The 15,103-nt window shown below is 38.9% G+C and overlaps 1 protein-coding gene across 4 annotated transcripts in view; it reads right to left on the minus strand.

Annotated features, from left to right (window-relative positions):
* HTT (huntingtin) overlaps positions 1-14,833 on the minus strand; it is a 68,779-nt gene extending 53,946 nt beyond the window's left edge. Inside the window, exons 1-12 of one of the 4 annotated variants that reach the window (XR_001555253.2) lie at positions 14,530-14,832; positions 10,028-10,111; positions 9,489-9,609; positions 7,986-8,045; positions 6,314-6,393; positions 5,770-5,908; positions 5,398-5,539; positions 4,879-5,057; positions 4,213-4,417; positions 3,275-3,322; positions 782-862; positions 32-396 (exon numbers count right to left, since the gene is read on the minus strand). Coding sequence is in view for 3 of the 4 variants with exons in the window: in XM_015862634.2 (XP_015718120.1) it covers positions 32-396; positions 782-862; positions 3,275-3,322; positions 4,213-4,417; positions 4,879-5,057; positions 5,398-5,539; positions 5,770-5,908; positions 6,314-6,393; positions 7,986-8,045; positions 9,489-9,609; positions 10,028-10,111; positions 14,530-14,630 (1,605 nt within the window). In the remaining variant the exon portion in view is untranslated. Of the gene's footprint in view, positions 1-31; positions 397-781; positions 863-3,274; positions 3,323-4,212; positions 4,418-4,878; positions 5,058-5,397; positions 5,540-5,769; positions 5,909-6,313; positions 6,394-7,985; positions 8,046-9,488; positions 9,610-10,027; positions 10,112-14,529 lie in introns of all 4 variants that reach the window. The other 3 variants (XM_015862634.2, XM_032444074.1, XM_015862635.2) reach the window with 3 other exon arrangements.
* Positions 14,834-15,103: the final 270 nt, after the last annotated feature.

A 15,103-nucleotide genomic window follows, 5' to 3' on the forward strand; every position in this document is an offset into this window, starting at 1 on the left:
GGGATCCCCCCTCTGCCCGTTGCACACTTACAATTTCAGAACTGTCCGAAGGGGTTACAGCAGAGTCTGGACCTTCAGTAGTAGTCTGAGAGCTATCACTAATTGGTGAGGAAGCCTGTGTACCATCATTCAAGTCCATAGTGGGATCTGATTGGACAGCACTGATCTGGCTAGAGCTTCGACTAAGCACATCATCATCTTCCCCTTCAGTAGCTGTACTTGTCAAATCACAGCTTGACAGGTCTACAGAGTCTGACTGCAACGTATGTTGAGAACGTGGCTGTTCAGTAATGATATCGTGTCCGGTAGGATCAGCAGCTGAACTCCCTACTGACCCAGCTGTTGATACACCCGATGACGAAGCTAGTTCACTGGTTATCTCGCCTTTCACAGAAGCTGCAAAACAGATATTTCAGAGCAAATCAATGGTTTTACTCTATATGGACGCTAAAATATGATGTCCTATATTAAACTAGGCTAAGGAGAATTCGTAACTACGGTAGAGAGGAAATCACCTTTAAGGCATCTCCTTCCTCAGCTTTACTCCACTACATCTATACCAGTAGCATAATGATACTTTAAAAAAAAAATAGGCAGTCAACTTAATTACATAAGTATATATTAAAGTTATATATATAAGAGCATTTAAGGTTATCACATCCTCTGAGTGCCAATCCACTTAGTAGTTATCAAACAGACTTCTGTATTTTATGTACCTACACTAAAAGAAATGTTTTATAACAAAGTAACATGGATTGATGCAACACTAGAAGAAAACTACCTGCAAACGATGCAGCGCTGACATCTGATCGAGTTTCAGAATCATCTTCCAAACCTTCTTCTTCACCAAGAAGTATTTTACCTGAGAAGTGATGGAAGAAAGAGGTCTACAGCTTTCCAGAGTTACAGTTGAAGATATTTGTGATAAACTTTTAAATATTTTTTCAAAGCTATGAAAGGCAACAAATTGAAAAGAGAAAGGAATAAGGAAAGCAAAGATCCAGTCCCTCATTATCTAGTCAGGAAAGAAACAGCTATGAAGAATCACAGCTAAGTAATTCTACTGAATGGTCTAACCACTCAGGAAACCACTTATATCTTTATTTACTCGTTTATTTTTGTGGACTGCTTAAAATCCCACTAATTTCTTCAAGTATGTCACATTACAAAGGCATCTGGATGTCTGCCCTCAACTCAGAGGGACAATAAGCACCACAGACAAAATAGCCTCTTTCTTTAAGGCAACTAAAATCATCAGTCAAAGGCTACTCTCAGGTTGGAGCCTGAAATTCCAATGATAAAAGAATGGAAAATGCTCAGGAGAAGAAGCACAAGACAACATAAGCAGACAAAATCCACTAAGATACAGGAGCCACTATGGCAAAAATCTTAAGAGAGGCTTTTGCCATAGGAAGAATGAGAACCACTTATAGCCGAATACAATCAGCTTAGAGTCCTTTTACTCACAGTTTAATGTATATTTAAAATAGAGGCACTAGAGAGAGAAAGATACCTGCAGATGCTCACTGCTTGAGTAAAACAGAGATACAGCTCTACAGAAAAAAGGGAACAACTGAGGTGTTACAACCCATTTGCTCAGAGGTCCAAGATATCATTGCTCTGGCAATTGTAGATGGACTGTTTTATATTACATATAAGTAATCAGTAGAAAAAAGCATTAATAGATTTCTATATTAATTTCTCTATCACAACTGCACAACTTTTGTCTTCCTCTACAAAAGTATATCTTATGCTATTCAAACCTGTATGTAAGGCAGAAAGGTAACATGAAATTTCTGGGTATGTTCTGTGCAAAACAACACAGCAATTATTGAGAACTGCTCACTTCCACAAGAATGGGTAAAAGTCTGCTAAGAATTCCCAGAGCATGAAAAATAACGCATTATTCTCTATTCTTTCCCACATTCATATCCATTCCACTGAAACAAACCAGTTTTCTTGTTTTCCTCAGCTGATCACCTTTAAAGTGAGTGAAAGAAGGACATTGAAAAACACTAATTGGGGCATATTACATTTTTGTGTTTACATCAGTTTATAGAACAAGCCACAGTATAATGTTCCTCTGAAGCAAACAAATAAAAACCAGTTAAGATACAGAACGTATTATTTCATTGAAAAACGAGTTTTCAGCCTTCCTTGAAAATAATTTTCTGAAGTTGAAACAAACAAACCAGCATAGGCCAGATGCTCAAAAATAAAGATGTTCTGAAGCGGTATAACTGAATATATATGGAAAAGATGAGTTCCAATGTGAGCATCACAGATTTCCAGGTCATTTCCAAATTGAGTGATTCTATGATTCTATTCTGTTATTCTGATTTGTTGTATTCTGTCTCACCTTGGGATGCTGCAGCAATACCTATATTCAAAAGCAACTTTTCATTCACTCTGCTGTTTCCAAAGGACTACGCATTGATGCAGTGATAAATATTCCACTTCATTCAGCTCTACTCTGTATTACATATTTAGGTATACTGTTTGAGCAATAAAGCATAGATTCCTCGCACACAAAGATGGAAGGACATATTTGAAGAAATAAAAGTAAGCTAGGTACTAGAACAGTCCTTTCAGACTGTTTAATCCTATTTACTTTTAAACTACCTTTCCCTGAAGTTTACCTTTTCAAAGTATTCAACACCTGTCTGCATACTGTGCTTGTACTGACTCTCACACAGTCACTGAAATAATATTTCAGAGTAAGACTTATTTTTTCAAGTCCTGCTAAATGTGTTGTTTGCTAAAGAAATGAAAATATGCACAATAAAACACAGAATGAGTACTCCTAGTTATCGATGACAGGTCAAAAAAATTAATCAAAAAGTATCATATCAAAGCATGCAAACATACACATGCATTAGTGAAACAAGAAAATATGCCTACCAAAAACAGGAAGGTTAATGGTTCTGTCAGTTACATTAAAGGTTAAGTATTACTGACAAAGGGAAGAATGCCCACATTGAATACTTCTAAACATGCTCTTAAACAATTGAAATTTCATCAGTATTTATCATCATAATTTCGCTAGGGTGCTACAGCAAAAACAAGAATGAGCTGTGAATAATTTTAGAATGTCTTGGTTGTAACCATCAGAAATCACATCAGAATTATTTTAAGATTCATGGTGATTGAGGTCAGCTGATAACAGGAAGGCATTTGTGAATGAATACCAGAGCTCAGCAAGACAATGAAATGGGAGAGGAAATAAAAAGTCAGAGAAGAATGTAATTAAAAATTTGATTTTGGAAATAATCACCTTTATGCTTTCTTGCAAGAACAGGGCTGCATGAAGACCCCCCTCCAGCTGCAAATCACAGAAAGTAACATATCAGGGCAAAGAGAGAGTTGCTGCAATCGTGAAGGAATTCTAACGGCCACAGATGGGAAATACAAAAAAATACAAAGCCAGGAGAAAAAAGCAAACTTGATGCTTATTAAGTTTGTTGAGTGGGTTTTTTTTTTGTTTTGTTGTTTTTTGGGGTTTTTTTTGGCATCATGCACCATCAAATGACTTCTTTATTTTCTATCCAAATTAAGCAAAGTTTGCTTTTTAAACAAAAAAAGTGTTATTAATTTCACTGCTATGATTGTTTGTTCCTGGCTAATGAATTACCTTCTAAGAGCAGCAATACTAGAATGATCTGATAGTCCAAAGAAGTCCTTATAGAAATCCAGTCAGAGACTGATTCTTTTGAAACGGGTAAGTAGCAGTTAAAAGACAGTCTTAAGAACATGCACTTCATAGACTAGAACATTAATAATTGATTTTAAAAGTTATGGGTAAACTAAGGTCATGCTTTAGTTTCATGCTGGTTTTCTTATTCAGCACAAAACTCTTAGTTAGTACATACAGTTAATACATAAATTCTGGTCAGATGAGCTTTCTATGAATCACAGTTTTCAGGTGCTTAGTGAAAAAAACATAAACATTGTGGGGAAAAAAAATAACGCTGTTAACTGGCTCTGTGAAAATAAGAAAACAGCAACAAAAATATTGACTTTGGAGGTTCTCATTACTCAACAGATGGACACCCACTTAAAGGGGAGGATGGCAGGGGATCTTATCCTGTACCTGGAAAAATGCTATGTATGCTTTTACACTTTCTATTTTATACTTCATACTTTCAGATTACAACAAGGAAAGAGCCTGTCATCATCTCAAGATTAACTCCAATTACTGAAAATACATCTTACCGATGAGCTCCACTATGCTCCCACTGCGGTTCCTGATGGCAGATTCATCTTTGGATACACTGACCTGTGCAATGCCACCTAAAGCAGTCAAGGCATGGAGAAGTTCAGGTGGTGGTGTTCTAAAGAGCTGCTGCAGTAATTCTAAAGCTCCAGTCACAACATTATGGTCCTGATGCTGAGTGTAATGCAGAGTCAACTCGTAAACCTGATAACAATGAAATACTGAGCTGAGTTTCAGTAAAGACACAACATACTATATTTGCTCTCACATACCACTTAAAATCTCATTAAAAATGGCAGATAGGGCGTATCTAATCTTCATCACACTTTTCTTAGGGAAAAGATTATTTAAATCTAGCCATTTAACTTCCTCAATAGAAGCCTCCATTAAGACATTTGCCTATTATTGTTAGAGAAGGAACAATCACACCAAACAATGCTTTAATGTTAATGAAGCTCACTGGCTTATTCAGAAGCACCAAACAAGCATTCTTCTCATACTTCCTGTTATCAAAATAATTTACCAGGAATTCCAAACAGCAGTTACCAACATGAAGAGCCTGAAATGTTCAATGCCAAGCTAGCATTTCATCATACTACATGAAACATTTTCCTCCCACTCTACTCCGAATACTTCCCAGGTTATTTATTCCTCGTAAGTTTTACCTGTACAAGCTGTTCTGGTGAAGGTGAAATCTCTGCTTCTTTCCTTGTTACACCAAAACTGCCTTTCAGGCTGGTATCCTTTACTTGTTGTTGCAATAAAGGTATGAGATACCTTAGTGTAAGTAAAACACCCAAAATTAAAAGTGTAGGATGATCATCTTCTACAGGAACCAACAAGCCTGGAGGTAAGAAGAGAATAAACTTATTGACAATGGTTAATTTTAATACATCATTTTTTAATAGTTTCTTTAAAACAAAAAGACCACATCACCATCCAACAACTAAATATATATTTTTAAATGTAGAAGCACTTGAAACTATGTATTATTTAAGACTTAGCTAAGACTAAAGCATAGGCCCAACAATACAATATAAAGAAAGCATTAGCAGTGTAACTGATAGCCTAAGTATCCCTTTTTTGCCTGAAAACCACTGTCATGTTTAGCATCATACATGAGAAAACAATTTCATGTTACTTATACCTGAAGCAAATGCAATTTCCCCCCTCCCAAATCTTACCTAAAAGCACATTCAATAACCAGGCATAAAAATACTGCGTTCTTCGTGAATGCTGACAGATGCTTACTGCTGATCCCGCAGCTGTTCGACGGATAGTAGGGGAACTGGACTTCAGGTTAGCTATAAAAGCCTTCAATAAAACCTAAAAACAAAATACGTTACTTTACTTTTAATGATAAAGAAAAAAGAAGAGGAGTTAAGAAGTCAGCAAATATTTTTTTTTTATTTTTTTTAATCACCATCACACAAGGACAACATTTACCTTAATTTACACATGCAGCTATTACACAATCCACTGTAACACCTGATTGGTAACAGCAGTAGCTTAACTGTGCTTTGAGATATCAGGAAGCAATACTACGGTGAAGGTACCTTAATCTCATTGTCGTTTGCAAAATTGCCAAATGCTGCCATGATTTTTGGTATTGCTGCAGCTAATGTTTCTTGTACGGATTCTTCAGGTCTCTTACTTATTCGTGTCAAACAGGGCAAAAGGTTCACTAAGTATGGTCTAAGAATGACAAAGGAGAAAAACAAATTGGAGGTAAGAACAACTGTAATGACCTAAACATTTTAAATTCATACACTCCATACCCCTCAATTATTAATATTACTAAATCATACAAAATGCATCTATTAGCTATGATAGTGATTTGTAGACAATATTAAGCAAAAAGAAAATTAAGAAGTACAACTCATTGTTTTTATAAGTTTCCTTCCCTCTCCCACCGAATCACAAACAGCACAGAACTAAAGTTCTGCTAGAAGAATATCACCTAATCCAATAAAGCTAATCCACAGAGAATGAGACAGGAATTAAGGAAGGCAGTGAGGGAAGAAGTATCTTAGCTGTAACACTTTGCTATTGTGTATATTTTGTTAAACTTTGGAAAATTCATTGCTAAGATGAGTTTACCTGCATTTCTGAGGCCGAACTAGATGAGCAAGCTCAGCAAATCTCCACAGCGCAGCACGCAGACTTCGGGAAGCACCATTCTAAAGAGAATGTACAACTGTTATATTTCATCAAGCAAGACCAATCCTTACTAAAAGTATCTATAATTACTTCAATCTTACACAGTTTCACTTAGATGTGAACAAAAGATGTCTACAATTCCTAAAATTCTTCTAGCCAAAAGGGAGCAAATGTCTTTATTTTTATAGTTGGTATTACTCATTTTCCAACTGACCCAAAATGAATAATAAAAACCAAAAAAAAAGAGAAGGAAACGTCTGAGATTTCCATTCTGCTGAAATCAGCTTAAAATATCACAGACACAGTCATCAACCAACAAAGAAACTGATGATATGAGAATCTAAAAATCACTGCAACACTTGCAGAGATACAAATACAGCACAAAATTGACAGCAGTAGAGCTATGTAAGTAAATAACCTTCAGCTCTTATGAACCTCAAAAATTCCATGTATCATTTCATAATGGTTTGGATTCTGATTTTAGTATCCATTTATCTATATAACCATCCTCAATAATGCAACTGATTTGCACCAGAACACGATTACATTCTGAGCCTGAGGATATATTGGAGCTCCTTAATATTGTCGGCAACGAGGTAAACTATGGAAGTTAAGAGATGCCACATTCATAACTTCCCTACTTGGAGAAAGCGCATACTTTATTTACCTTTACCCAAATGCTTCTCAAATCAAGACCTCCTGAAAACTGAACTGAGGTGTTTAGAAATTGTTTTGTTTATTTTCTTTTCCTAGTGTATCAAAGCTTCATGGTAACACCGTCAGCATAAGCAAGAAAAAAACCCCACTACATCTACAGAAAAACTATTCACTTTTTTTTTTTTTTCCTATTTATTTTGTTTTCTGAAGTTCTATCAATTGTAGGGAAATATAATAATAATCAATAACATTAGTGTCTGACTAACACCACCTATATTTCCTCTTTTATACCAGCTGCTATGTGTTTATAGAAGCAAAACAAGCTTTTCAGTGATACCATGCTGAAAACAGCATTTGTTATTTAATAACCATACACTAATAAAATAAAAAAACCTTCAACATAATAACTGGTATTACATTGTGCACTGTGGTGCAAAGAGGGGCTTCAGTATTTTTACTTGTGTTTCTTACATAAGCTGTAAGTATGTTTAACATACTTACAAAGCAACGTAATTAGAGCTTATATCAGACCACTTCAGGTCTTGGTCACATCATTCCTGTATGAAGTTTTGGCAGATTAAGAACTTCAGTGTCCTCCACCCGCTTTTCACCAACTTTTTCCTTGAAGTTATGCATTCCAGCTCACTCAGTGAAGCAAACATCATTAATATGCTTATTCATTTGACTGTAGAGTCACTAAGGCTGTTCACACCAAATGCTCACACATTTTCTGCCAGATAAGCTTTCGAGGTGGAAAAATCTAAATAAACAGGGCCAACAGGGAGGAACTGAGTAGAATAATTTTAAGCTGTCAGAGATCTTTCAAAAGTGATGTTTTGACCTTGACCTTAAAAAGCCAACAAACAAAAATGCTATTTACACTAATGCTACAATCTCATATACTAAAACACTAAACAGTACACTGCAGAAGGATGTGAAAGGCAGCAAACCTCACCTTTTTAATCTCCTTGTACAGTTCTAATTGTAACCTAGGTAGATTGGAATCCATCAAAGCCTGCAATAAAATACATTGTCAATACATTGTATCAGAGCGGAGGCACTTTAAAGGAATAAAATTGCACTTGTAATAAAACAGCTTTAAAAACACAAATCAGCCATTCTCTCTCCGTTATCCTGTATTTAACACATTCTGGTTTTACAAGAGACATTCGTTCACCTTTTACACAAAGAACAAACAGAAACATAGACAATCCCACAAGTTAAACTATAATATAGGTATTTAAATTAGTTGGTATTAGCTACTTGACCTCAATCTGCCCAAAAGAGGCCATATGGCATCAGACCACAGGTACAGCCAACTGACCATGCCTTCTGGCAACAGCCAGTAATAGATATTCATGAACAGACTATTGAAATACAAGAATAGTGCTTGCAAGCAGTGGGAGTTCTTCCCTGCTATACACCCCCACCTTCAAACAGTAAGGTAGGTGTATCCCAAACTGAGGCTGCATTTGTACCACAACCTTTAATAGCCCTTGAGAACCCCTCTTTTATGCATTAGCATGTTTTCTGGACTTTTTGATTCTTTATTCCTAGTCCTATTATTCAATGACTTTTAGTCTCCTATCCATCATTTTGACCATCAACCATTAAATTCACATTTTCAGAGCATTACTCATAACTATAAAATCTTACATGGCAAGTGCTAATGTGGAGGCCATAACTGCTAACTAACTAAGAAAACTCTTACTTTCAAATTCATAAAGCACTTCGTTTCGTATCAACTAGATTAATGATGCAGGCACATTACACAGGAAGAAAAAATAAAGAAAGGACAGGTGAAGGTAAATCTGTTCTGGAAGCAGCAGCTCACATCAGTTCCACATAAGGTTCATTTTGTATGTTGAATCCATAATTTGACCTTGACCGACCTTCTATCAATATCCATCTGCTGTCTGCACCGAGTCCTTGTTTCTGGCTTGCAGCGTGGTAATAAACAGACTCCAGAACACTGCTTTCATCCTAATTATGCTTAAAAGCTCCTCTGCCAAGTCTCAGTAAAGCACTACCAGAATTACAGTATGCCATTAGTCTGGAAAGCGTCATAACATCTTACAGTCAGCTTTCCAGTAATATTTTTAGCTTTCTTACATACTACGTAACTTCATGCTTACAAAACAAAGGAGTATTCCTCCCATCCCAAAATGATCTTTAACTGACTTAAAGAGAACAGAGTTAATGAATCACTGAACAAAAAATATCTGAGCAATGAATTAGCACAGAGACATGTTCAAATGCCTTCATCTGATATAAAATTTATGTAACTCCATGCATAAAAATCTCTCCTTAGAAGACATATAGAATTTCCTAAAGCCTACTCTTGCATTACAAGAGATTATCAAGAGTAAGTAATTAAAAGAATGTAAGTGTGATTTCACATGTAACATGGCATCAAGAAGAAGACGAATATGTTAACACAATACCTAAAAGTTCTTACTTTAATAACTTTATTAAGGCATTCATCAGCAACCATCCGGACATCAGATTCTGCATCCTCGCTGCAGAGGAGAAAAACTTCCATAGCAATCCCCAGCAGCTTCTGAAATTCTGGAGAATTTCTAAATAAACGAGTATTAGAAAATCACAATGTGCACTGCAAAAAGCAAACATCAATGCCAGACATAAAGGGGTTTCAGAACTCTACTGCATATACACAGTTTTACAAGGGGAGAAATGATCCAGCAGATGTTTAGTAAGAAGACAGGAGATCATTTCCCTGCTCCTTCCCTACATAACCAGGCACAGTATTTGACTTCTTTGCCTTGGCTTTTCTGTCTGAAATAGGATAGTATCCACTCTACCAATGTGTAAAGAAAAATAGTACATTTTGGCTTAGTTAAAAAAACACAAACAACAAGAAGCAATAAAAAGCATTGTACCATTTCAGTTTAAACAGAAACTGAGCACTTAAAATCAGCCTACATGTGTCTAGTAACCAGAAGTTGCTATTCATATTAAAGCCAGACTTTGTCTTACCTTAAAGACTGAGCAACAATGTTTTCACATATTGTCAGGCAATGATTCACTCGATCTTTCTTGGTAGTTAGAAGTTCCTTCTTTCTAAAACGAAACAATTAAAATAAATCTAAGACTAAAAGTGAGCAGTAACTATATCAATGCAATCCTGCCATACATCACAATCCCCCAGATGATTTTGAAATTGTCCAAATAGCAAAACTCTAGGCATGGTCCATACCTGTCTACAATCGTGTCCTTGCAGTAACACTAAGGCCAAGCTAACTAGCAGCAAGCACAGAATAAGCAACAGAAGTCACAGAATCAAAGCATACCTACAAAAGGTGCAAAGCCCAATGTATAAAGTCTCTCACCACTCTCACATGCTATCAGCTCATAAATAACAGAAGCTTCTTCCCTACTCCATCCTCAATCATTTTAATATATGAACTAGGGGAAACAAAACCACAAAATAAAACACTAGAATGAGACAGACTCACAACTACGACTGCGAAATTTCATTTCACTATATGCAAAGTCTCCTACTTTTAACTTAAGTGTCAGAGAACCACCCCTAGGAAAGGGGAAATTACTTATAAATAATTCACTAGTCGAAACCCAGGAGCTGAAAAACACAGCCCAAGGTACCTCTGTGTGTACTTGCAAAAAGCACCTGCTCATTGACTCGCAGATGAGTGAATGCACAGATACACAGAGCTGGACTTCGCTTTTGCTTTCCAGGTGAACATAAGTAATCTGTATTTTGAACACTGAGTTTTCTGTCTCAAGAAAAAACAGCAAAACCATCAAAGAGCAAACAAGCATTTCTAAAGTAGAAGTTGAAAATGATCACAGGAGCCCTGAACTACAGTATCACAGTCAACACAGCTGTAAGGGCCAACAGTGACCAGCCAATGAACACATTACAGTAACTGAAAATACACTGTTAAGACACAAAGCTTTGTAGAATTAAACTGAAATATCTTCAGCTCAAACATTAGCATATTTTTTTATTGGAATAATATTCTGTCATATTGGAAATGGGGGTTTATTTCATCCCAACCTTTCAGTTTTTCTCCCAATCATCTGCTTATTTCTCCCTTGCAAAAAATATAAAGAACACTAATGAGGAAAAAACCAAACCAAAACAACAGCATTTTTTCCATTAGATCTAAAGAAAATATTGTCAAATGTAAGCTTCAGTATTCCTCAGAGAGGATCTCGTCTTCAGCTAATATAGCCCTGGGCAAAGCAGGGAGCAATGTTCAATAATAACAGATGAGCACACATCGATCCCTGGCAGATTTCCGTAAGCAAAGAGCTCCCCTAACATGAGTCCATCGCTTCTGAAATGGGTAGTTGAAAAAAATCATTTAAAAAATGGCCTGAAAAGAGAAAAATTGAAGTGAAAACTGAAATGGTAACTTCTGAACTATGCACATTCCATTTAAACTAAAAGAAATTGAGTCACTATCCAAAGGGAAGGAAGGAAAAGCATCAAACTGCCTTTGCTGCACTGGATCCTTCATTTGCCGTTTGTTATTTGCCTTCCTAAAAAGCAGCTTCTGAAGGACAAAAGAAAACTTTTAATGTGTATCATGTGCTCATGAAAATGCCCATTACTGGAAAGTTCCTTGGCTTCAAACGTAAGGGTAAGAACCGCACGTAAATATAAATGAATGATTCAAACTGGAAATAGGTCACAATTTAAAATGACTATAATAATTAACTATCGGAACGAGTTAACAGTTCCAAAGGTGGGAAAAACAATAACAAGAGGACAGCCTTTAGAATGGTCAAATCAAAACTAGTTATGTGTAGAACTAGCTACATGTAGTTATGTGTAGCAGAAGTAACCTGCGATTATCACACCATTCTGGTCAGCTCTGTGACAAGAGGTGAGATGAATAAGATACAGGATGCTGTATGACAGTCCATCCGTTCATTTGTTTCATTGAACAAAGTCAATTTTTACATCACATTGACCGAACTTTCAACTCTGTTGAGTTGAACCCAACATACCCAACTCCAACCAAAATTCAGGAGTCCAAAAAAGCAAAAAAACAGAGATGGAAGACAAGAAGGTGCCTCAGCAGAAGCTTGTAGAAGCAAAATGATGACAGAGAGCTCAATCTGAGCATTCATAGAAGGCCAAACCAACCACAGAAAGAGAGGAGGCCATAACCTGACATGCCTGTAACACACACTAAAACCACAATAAGTGATTACTGCTGATTAAAACCTTGAGGAAAGGAGAGAAAAGAACCCTCACATTACCAATGTTTGAATTCAATCAATACCTTAATAATAAATGTAAAACCAGGATATTATTTTATCAAGATCTCAAAATTCATTGTCACGATGACATTTGTGCAAACAATTCCCATCTCTAAGCTCCAGCCTCCGTGATCTTAAAATATTACACATCAGGAGAGAGTAGTTTGTTAGCATACAGCACTGCTAAATATTTAAGGGTTATCTGTGCAGGATCACAATTAAGATGAACGCTGGTCCCTATGTGCAAAGAACACAAGAAGGCATTTCTCTTTTCTAACCCATCGGATGGAAAACACAACCAACACCAGGAGTTCAGCTCAAGATGTCACCTGGTATTTCACTAACAATTCAGGAAACTCCAACGAAGATTGGCACAATATCGTTTCATAGGCTTTTATGGAGCTCAGTGCCCTTTCTGAATTGGTAAAGCTCCTGGGGGCATGCAATACTATCAGCTTTCTGAAAACAACCAGTCTATTTTTAAACAGGAAAAAACAAAGTCAACTAGGACAATTACAAGCTTGATTTTTTAGCGCTTTGATTCTGGTATGACTAAATGCAAACCCCCAAATCAACCATAACATCCCCCTGCAAGCATCACAAATTATTTTCAAGCCTTTCTTTTCAAATAAGATGATCTATCCTAGCAATATCTGCTTAGATTTTCTTCTGCTATGCACAGTAAAGACTGGAAATAGACGTCCACCTATTCTCCATGCCATGCAAAATCATAGTACAATCAAAAAATAAAAGAGCAATTAGTCCCTGTAAACACTGAGGTATATGAAAACAATTGGCTTATGAAGAAAATAAGGTTTTTCATCTGTTGTGTCCCCAAGAGTATCAATGACACAATGAAAGTGTTTGAGGTGAGAGTGTCCAAGCAGTATGAACCGTGGCAAATCCAGCTGGCATCTGTCTCAAACCGTACTGTGGGAGCAGGTGGCCAAGAGCCCAGCTTCCATTGTGGATCAGCTCTGCCAAAAGCACCTGAAACTGTCAATTTTGAAGCTACCTGCTCCTCAGCCCTTGTGTTCCTCCTGTCTCCCTCGTGTCTGGAGAAACAGCAACAGTGTGACTCACTTACCGAGTGCACTAAAGTCCTTAGTGCCTTTTCACCTGCTCAATAAAAGTTATTTTTAGAGAAAGCAAAGCCGACAGGCAGCACTGGGGCACTGAACAGCTCCTTGGCCTCCAGCAAAGCTGCAGGTTCCCTGACTTGAAACCAGAGCATTGCGCAGATAGGAACAAACATCTTTTCAGTGCCTCCAACCCTAATATCTAAGGACACAAAGAGATAGCAGAAACATTTGTGTTATTTCCTCTTGGAGCTCAAAACACGTGACAACGCAAGACTTCAAGCAAAGCCTGCCATAAGCAGTTATCTACATCCATTCCTTAAAGACAGACAAATCCTAGATTTTAAGCTAAACTTAAGATCTTTTCACAGAATCACAGAATGACCCGGGTTGGAAGGGACCTCAAGGATCATGTAGTTCCAACCCCCCTGCCTGGCAGGGCCACCAAACATACACCTTTACTACATCAGGTTGCCCAGGGCCCCGTCCAACCTGGCCTTGAACACCTCCAAGGACGGGGCATCCACAACCTCCCTGGGCAGCCTGTTCCAGGGCCTAACCACTCTCCTAGTGAAGAACTTCCCCCTAACATCCAACCTAAATCTTCCTTCTTTTAACTTCAAACCATTTCCCCGTGTCCTGCTATTATCAGCCTTTTCGAAGAGTTTACTCCCCTCCTGGGAGTAAGTTCCCTTCAGGTATTGAAAGGCTGCAATGAGGTCACCCCGCAACCTTCTCCAGGCTGAACAAACCCAACTCCCTCAGCCTGTCCTCATAGGGGAGGTGCTCCAGCCCCCTGATCATCTTCCTGTCCCTCCTCTGGACCCTTTCCAAAATCTCCATGTCTTTTTTGTACTGAGGGCTCCACACCTGGACACAGTACAACAGATGGGGCCTCACAAGAGCCGAGTAGAGAGGGACAATCACCTCCCTATCCCTGCTGACCACCCCTCTCCTCATGGAGCCCAGGATCCCATTTGCTTTCCTGGCTGCCAGAGCGCACTGCTGGCTCATGTTGAGTCAAACAAGGCTTAAGTTCACAAGGCTGCAGCGTTTACAAACCTTCACCCAGAGACCTGCAGCCACCTCAACAGCCACAAACACAGGCGGCACCTCCGGACTCGTCCGCCCGCTGCCACAACCCCACGTCCCGCTCCGCTCACTCACGGTCTCAGCGTCGGCTCCTCGGGGATGACGGCCGGCACCTGCTGCTGCTGGAAGGATCGCAGCGACTCGAAGGCCTTCATCAGCTTCTCCATGGTGGCCATCGCCGCTCCGGCCCGCCCTCTCACAGGCGAGCGCCCTCGTCCTTCCTCCCGCTCCCGACTCTCCGCCTGTCCCTCCTCTCCCCCTCACACCCTCCTCACAGGCCGCCTGGCGCCTCACAGCCGAGCCGAGCCGGGGAGCCGCCGTTCGGGGCCGCGATCTCCGCCCCGCTGCCCCGCCGCCATCTTGGGGTTGGCCCAGCAGCCCCCGCGCTCCTGCCTGGGTTGCTCCGCCCAGCACGGGTTGGGCGCCCGCTGGCGGCACTAAGGGCGCCTCAGCCTCCATCCATCCATCCCCTCACAGCCCTTATCGCGCTGAGCTGATGCCAAGCGCTACCGGCACTAAGGCGTTATTTTGGGCTGTGAGGAAAAAGGGGAAACACTTACAGGAACCAGCACTTAGTGCTTGGCAGGGGACCCGCTGGCCGCTCAGCATCAGCCTCGTGATGCTGGACCTGCTTTTGCCCTCTTAAAGC

The sequence above is a fragment of the Coturnix japonica genome, chromosome 4, assembly GCF_001577835.2.
Source record: "Coturnix japonica isolate 7356 chromosome 4, Coturnix japonica 2.1, whole genome shotgun sequence".
In the NCBI taxonomy this organism is placed as follows: domain Eukaryota; kingdom Metazoa; phylum Chordata; class Aves; order Galliformes; family Phasianidae; genus Coturnix; species Coturnix japonica.